A 6,609-nucleotide genomic window follows, 5' to 3' on the forward strand; every position below is an offset into this window, starting at 1 on the left:
ATTTTGGTATTTGTCTCAATAACTGATTGAAATATTATCATTAGTATTGCAAAGGTTGAGTCATACAAAGATATTTCACTGGTTCATTTAGCAGAATGTGTGCAAGTACAATCCTAATATCTTTTTATTTGGTAACAGCTATTTCTTCCAGTGTCTTTCATCAAATGCCAAAAATGGGAAGATATCTTTATATTGCATACTGTACTAAACAGGGAATTTCAGCTTTGCTCTGTGAACCTCTGACAAGAAATCTGATTGGCTCTTTTGAGAAAGTACAAAAAAAAAGGATGTGACAAAGGGTAGTAAAAGCAGGCTCAGAGCAAGTTTAACAATTAACTTCCGTGTCAGACGCACTGAGCGATTCTCCTCTCAAAGCCAAACTACTGCAGTAGAGTAGTGGGCAGAGCATATGGAGGTGAACAGAGAAACACTGCAGGCAAACTTTGATACATTTGATATTTCTGAGGAGCTGGGATTTCTCCTTGAAGAGCCACTGGTAAGTTTCATTTTCATCTTTTCTTTTCTCATACAACAGACATCCCCTCTCTGTATAGTATTTGAAACTAATCTACAAGATGTCATGACAATAACAATACTGAACTTACCTACAGAGAGACACTTTTGTTTACCATTGAGGACTATTTTCTCTATTTATCTATTGCCTTTTTCTTTATTTATTAGCAGCACACATACTCCCTCTGTTCTGAAACAGATAACAAGGCTTGTTTTTGAGTAAGGTTTTGAAGCTTATTGATCTAATGAAAGCATGTCTCTTCAAGTTTCTATTGAGCAATTCACATGACTGGGCCTGCTCACTGTCCAGCACTGTACATTAAACAGTTAAAATGCCAAATTTGGACATCCTTGTTATACGAACTCTTACCTCTAAGGAGACATTTGATAGAATTATGTCTCAAATTTGACAGCTTATACAATGGACAAATCTATGAGAATGATAGATTTGTAAATGTTGCAATACTTACCTAGGCTACTTACATTAGGCACAGCCTACTTGTCTGTTTATACAGTGATTCCCCATCTGGGCATCCCCTGTTTTCTGCTTGGCTACTTCTCAGTTTTCTTCTGCTTCCTTTTTTTTAAAATTGATTTCTCTCTCTGATTGATAGCTTCAGTTATTCCCTGAAATGCAGGTCAGGCACCATGGTAAACATGAGCTGATGATGTTACTGATTACACTCTACATGAAAATCCCCCATGCAAAAACCCCCCAACAACATAAAAAAAAACAATCAAAACAATGAACAAGTCATTTTATTCTTATTATCGTCTAGACTGACCTTCCAGACTATTATCGGGTGTGGTTGGACCTGGCAAATAATGTCACACATCTGATAGAGTCACGTAAACTACAGGATCTGGTTCATAAGGTGAGAATGATCAGAGACTTCCTATTACATATACTAAGTGCAATCACAGTTGAGAACACGCAAATGTAAATATGGACATTAAAACAGAAATGTAAAACCAGAAATTCTGATCACAATCCAGATGCCAGTCTTGAGTCCCCATCTCTTGAGTAACCATCGGCAGCTCAGACTGGCTCACCTAGCACTGGGATTCATCAGCATGGGATATGTATGGCAGGAAGGACAATATGCACCTGCTCAGGTAAAACAACAATGGAATGAAGATGTATTTCAGTCAGTGGTATGCTGGCAATGTGATATAATACAAGACTAACGGCCGGGCCACACATCCTGCGTGAGCGGCGCGTGGTGGCTACCTCGCTGAACTGCTGCATCTCGCAGGCGTGTGGTGTCCATAGAGACTGCGGTGCTGCTGCTGCTGCCAGGCCTGTCGTTGTATAATGACTTTGCCTTTGAAAATGGCCATCAATAATAGCATGTTTCATATAATTTTATTTAGTTTAGACAGAAAAAATGTAAGAGGTATGTGCTCAATTGTAAGTGTTGAGTATTTTTTTTTTCATGCCTGTGACATATTCCACAGATACAGACATTGAAACTGTAGTGAAATGTGTATAATGTTGCTGGTATGGTGTCAATATGACTATAGACAGATAATTTTCACTGTGTTTTTGCTGACAAACGCGTGGCACGCGGTAAAAATAGGCGAGCCTCCTGATCTCTAGAAGACACATGCTGCAGACACGCTGGAGACGCACTGCTCACGCAGGCTGTGTGGCTGCTCTAACCTGTTAACATGGGCGCTGAAAAAAAGAGAGAGGTTCTGCGACGCACAAGTGCTGCTCACGCAGGATGTGTGGCCCGACTGTAAGAGTCTACAGCATGCTAGCGGTATGCGTTGAGCTAAAGGCTAATGTCAACATGGTAACATGCTGATGTTAAGAAGTTAGATTGTTTACCATGGTCATCATCTTAGTTTAGCTTGTTAGCTTGCTAACATTTGTTAATTACCACAAAGTACAGCCGATGGGAATTTCATTAGTTTTGCAGGTTTTTGGTTATGATCTTAAGTATTAGCAAAATTTACATTTTGATGGTGCTAGATGAAAAGTCAGAAAAGTACATTCAGTACAATTCAGTAAATGAAATCCATCCAATAGTTGTCCAAAAATTTCATGTAAAACTACACTAGAGGTGGCACTAGAGGAAAAGTCAGGGTCAAAGTCACTCGGAAACATCGTCTGGGAACCATGAATGTCTGTACTTAATTTTATACCAATCCTTTAAGTAGATGCTGAAAACTTTGACCAACTATTGATACTAGGGGAAAAGTCAGGGGAATCTTCAAAGTCAATAGGATTCATCCTCTGGACACCAAAATGTCACAGCAATCCAGTAGTTGTCGAGATATTTCAGTCTTGACCAAAGTGGTGGACTGACCAACAGCTAAAAATCTCAGTAAGGCAGCACTACTGGATTGAAACCACTATTATGGTTGTCTGACAGATTCTCCCAAAAGCCTTGGCCTGGCCCTATTGGCTTGTATCTCGCAGTCTTGGCCTTCCACCCATCCTGACTTATGCAGATTGTGTTTTAGCCAACTGGAAATTAAGGGATCCTACAGGGTGAGTAAGGTTGTTTTGTTGCCTTGTTTAATGTCTTGACTCCATGTCCATAGTCCACAGTCCACTCCTTTATTATAATAGTAACATTACAGTAAAAATGTATGTCTAAACTTCAGTCACTCACATAGTAAAATAGCTTGGTGCTTAATGTCCACTGAAAACACTTCTCTTTTCATATTAGGGATATGGAAAGTGGGTAAGTAGACGGAAAAGTCATTCACTGTTTTCATTTCTCAATTGCACGTGATTCCTGTAGTCTGATACTCATGTGATGTACAGCTCATATATTTCAAAACATTACTTTCAAAAATAGGAACATCGACTTGATATTTTCCTTTCCTGGTGGGGAGAGTTGCAGGGGATTTTTCATAGTGTCATTGTTGGTCGAGATGGCTGCCAGTTCAGGCATAACGGTTAGTACTGGCTGCTGTGACTCTTCCTCTTTTTCATGTTAACTCTTTCTGAACCTCAGCCTGATGCTGTCTGTCCATCTGTCCCCTTCCTTTTTTTGCATCCCATCCACATACTGTGTGTGTCTTTTTCCCTTGCCAGTTAGTGATGGATTTTAAACTTTCAACTCTAACCAGGGGGCTCTGGAGGTAATGCATGCTACGAAAACCTCAGACCTAATTGGCATACAGAAAGGTCTTGTCAAAGTAACTCAGTCTTTGAAGAAGATGAAGGAAACTTTCAAACTCATGCACAGTAAGTTTTCGATTAAATTTCTTCTGTGTAAAAAAAAAACCTAGCCCAATCTGAATTTAATCAACTTACATGCTGTGCCTTTTATGAAGGCAGAGAAATTCAAGGTAATTACAATAACTGAATATGTGCTATTTGCAGATCATGTAGATCCAACTGCGTTTCATGGAACATTGCGAATTTTTGTCTCGGGGTGAGTTTTAGGGTCGTTACAATGTCCTGCATACTGCAGTTATTAATGCTTTTAATTAATACTCATCTGGTGCAGATTCATCTCACTATAAAGCATCAATATTCCCTTCTGCTTCTACCCTATTGTACTTTTCTCTGTTGCTTCACTGTATGTTTAACATGCAAACGTGCACCATGTGCTTCTAATTGCATGTGCATCTATAAAAAGGAGGTTTTAGTACATGTACGTGGTTTGAACTGTTTTAGGTGGCGAGACAACCCAATGCTTCCAAGGGGACTGTTGTATGAAGGTGTGAGCAATGAGCCAATTTTGTTATCAGGCGGAAGTGCAGCCCAGAGTTCAGCCATTCAGTGCTTTGATGCTTTGCTGTGCATCCAGCATGAGGATAAGACAGGTAAAGATGCATATCCTTCAACCTTTGACGCCCCCCCCCAGATGCTTCTCATGAATGAATCACTCTGTTTGTGCAGTCAGTTGATTGTTCTGACAGAAAATGCTTCCAGGAAAGGTTGTTATTTTCTTTCAAAGTCTCTTTCTGTTCTCTTCATTGATTCCCCCTATATAGGAGCCTTCCTGACACGCATGAGGGAATACATGCCTCCTGCCCACCGTCAGCTGATAGAAACTCTGTCTGTCTGTCCCTCTCTGCGAGACTTCATCTTGTCCCACTCCAGCTCTGATCTCTGCCAGGCCTACAACTCCTGTGTCTCAGCGCTGGTGGATTTACGGAACTACCACCTTAATACTGTGACCAAGTACGTCGTTGTGCCCGGCAATCACGCCTGTGCCAGTGGCTGCCCACTCAGAGGTGTGGGCACTGCGCTGAACACCACAGGGACCGGTGGATCCAACCTCATGGTCTTCCTCAAGAGTGTTCGTAACACTACCAAAAAAGCACTGATAGAGAGGCCATCTGTGTCAAGAGAAACTGAAGTATAGCATTTGTTATAATATGCACAACAGTCAGCACCTTTATATGCACTACGCTTTTGAGGTTGTATTTACAAAAGGTTTACAAAAAAAGTATCAACAAGTATCGCCATGATTATTCTCATCAGACAATTGTATTTGTCGCTATTAATTCAAGTTAGTAAATTCACTGGGTCAGCTGTGCAGCTTACTGTATTGCAACGCTTAGTAAATGTTTAGGATGGTCTTTGGTAACCACTACCCTTAGATGAATCCAAAAAGAAGAGAAGTTTAATACCAGCTGAAAATGTTGTTGACCTCCAGCAGTTTTAATTTTACTGCAGTGATATAGAAATGTTCTCAAGTGTGTGGTCAGTACACTGTGACCTCACTGTTGGGTGTGGTATTATCTTGGGGAGAGGCTTTTTTCCTTAATGTTTTTACTAGACAATGACTACTGCCATACTTAGGAAGCCCATTTCTGCTGGGGGAAAAAACTGAAGAAAAGTAAAATAAAAATACTCATGGTAAGGCAAAATCATGTAGTTACAAGATTACAAGTTTTATACATATGTCTGACTTACAATCGCAAACAAAAAGACAACGTTTTTATGTATTTTGTTTTCTTGGCAGAAATGGGCTTCCATACCATACAGTCCTTGATATCACAGAATAAAGTGCACTTTACTTTGAGATAATAGTTTATATGCCATGCTACAGATAAGGGCTATGTTTCGTGTTGCATTTTATTTATTCTGGTTTTATCTGTATCCATAAAATAATGTATTATTTGCAAAACCCTAATGTATCTGTACACCCTTGAATCTTAATATTATTTTTGAGATAAATTATTTCAATTTCATTTTCAAAATATTATGATTAATATTTATTTAGATATTCCCATCAATTACTATAACAATACCTGATCATGTTGTTTTTGATTGTTTTAAAACTATTCATAATAAGGACAAATAGTAGACATATAATGATAGAAATGATACCAAAAATGGAAGAAAACTGCATTTGATCAATAAACAAATTTGTAAATAGAAACTGAAAATGGGAACTCCTCCGTGCCTAAGCAGATGGGAGAGGAGGGGAATAAATGTAGAGAGAACCATGAGCTAAGGAAAAAATAGAGGAAAGAAATTATGTAAGAATCAAATGATAGAGGACATTGGTAAAATAAAAGCAAAAGAGAATCAGCTGAGGAGAATGAAAGAGACAGACACAGCAGGGGTGGATGTGGGATCAGGTCACTCAGTTTGATGGACTGGAACCTCCACTCACTTCCCGGTCTTGGCTTGAAGGTTTTGTCTCTTCTTGCTATTGAGGACTAATCACATTAGAAGAGAGAAGAGGGAGCTCAACCGCACTGCTGCTGAGCCCTGGTCATGGTCCAACTCTGCTTCACTAAAGCACAAAAGATGTAAAATGTGAACTGTTTGACAGGTGAATGCAGCTCTGGCTGTAACTGCACCCGGTACTAGTGTAGTTGTCTGCTGTCACATAGAGTTGCAAAGTGGGTTAGGGGACGCTGGCTCTGGAAGTGTTTTTTCCCATTGTGTATTCCCATTTAATTTTTTTCTTTCAATGATATCCTCAATGTTACTTAACATATATATACACAGGATTTTCCCAGATATTCTAACAATCATAAAGGTGTATGTTATGGTCATCAGTTTTAATTATTTCAACATTGTTTCTGAGCAATCATGTTTTGGGCATGGGGGAAGGCTCTAATACTACAATACCCATGAGCCTCAGCCTCAGCCGCTCAGTCAAAGGTGTG

The 6,609-nt window shown here is 39.5% G+C and overlaps 1 protein-coding gene across 1 annotated transcript; it reads left to right on the plus strand.

The window, feature by feature from the left end:
* The first annotated feature begins 409 nt into the window (after positions 1-409).
* Positions 410-4,847, plus strand: LOC139294409 (indoleamine 2,3-dioxygenase 2-like). Its single transcript, XM_070916297.1, has 10 exons — positions 410-496; positions 1,293-1,388; positions 1,510-1,629; positions 2,895-3,013; positions 3,195-3,209; positions 3,327-3,426; positions 3,601-3,718; positions 3,857-3,908; positions 4,154-4,302; positions 4,474-4,847. Exons 1-10 carry the CDS (start codon positions 410-412, stop codon positions 4,845-4,847), a joined length of 1,230 nt encoding a protein of 409 aa, XP_070772398.1.
* Positions 4,848-6,609: the final 1,762 nt, after the last annotated feature.

The sequence above is a fragment of the Enoplosus armatus genome, chromosome 12 (genome assembly GCF_043641665.1).
Source record: "Enoplosus armatus isolate fEnoArm2 chromosome 12, fEnoArm2.hap1, whole genome shotgun sequence".
NCBI lineage: Eukaryota > Metazoa > Chordata > Actinopteri > Centrarchiformes > Enoplosidae > Enoplosus > Enoplosus armatus.

What these genes read in the sequence shown, in the direction of transcription:
- LOC139294409 (XM_070916297.1), top strand. Translation starts at nt 410, where the DNA reads ATGGAGGTGAACAGAGAAACACTGCAGGCAAACTTTGATACATTTGAT. An exon ending in GACAATATGCACCTGCTCAG is followed by an intron (nt 1,630 to 2,894) that starts GTAAAACAACAA and finishes GTTGTCTGACAG; the next exon opens with ATTCTCCCAAAAGCCTTGGC. An exon ending in CTGCCAGTTCAGGCATAACG is followed by an intron (nt 3,427 to 3,600) that starts GTTAGTACTGGC and finishes AACTCTAACCAG; the next exon opens with GGGGCTCTGGAGGTAATGCA.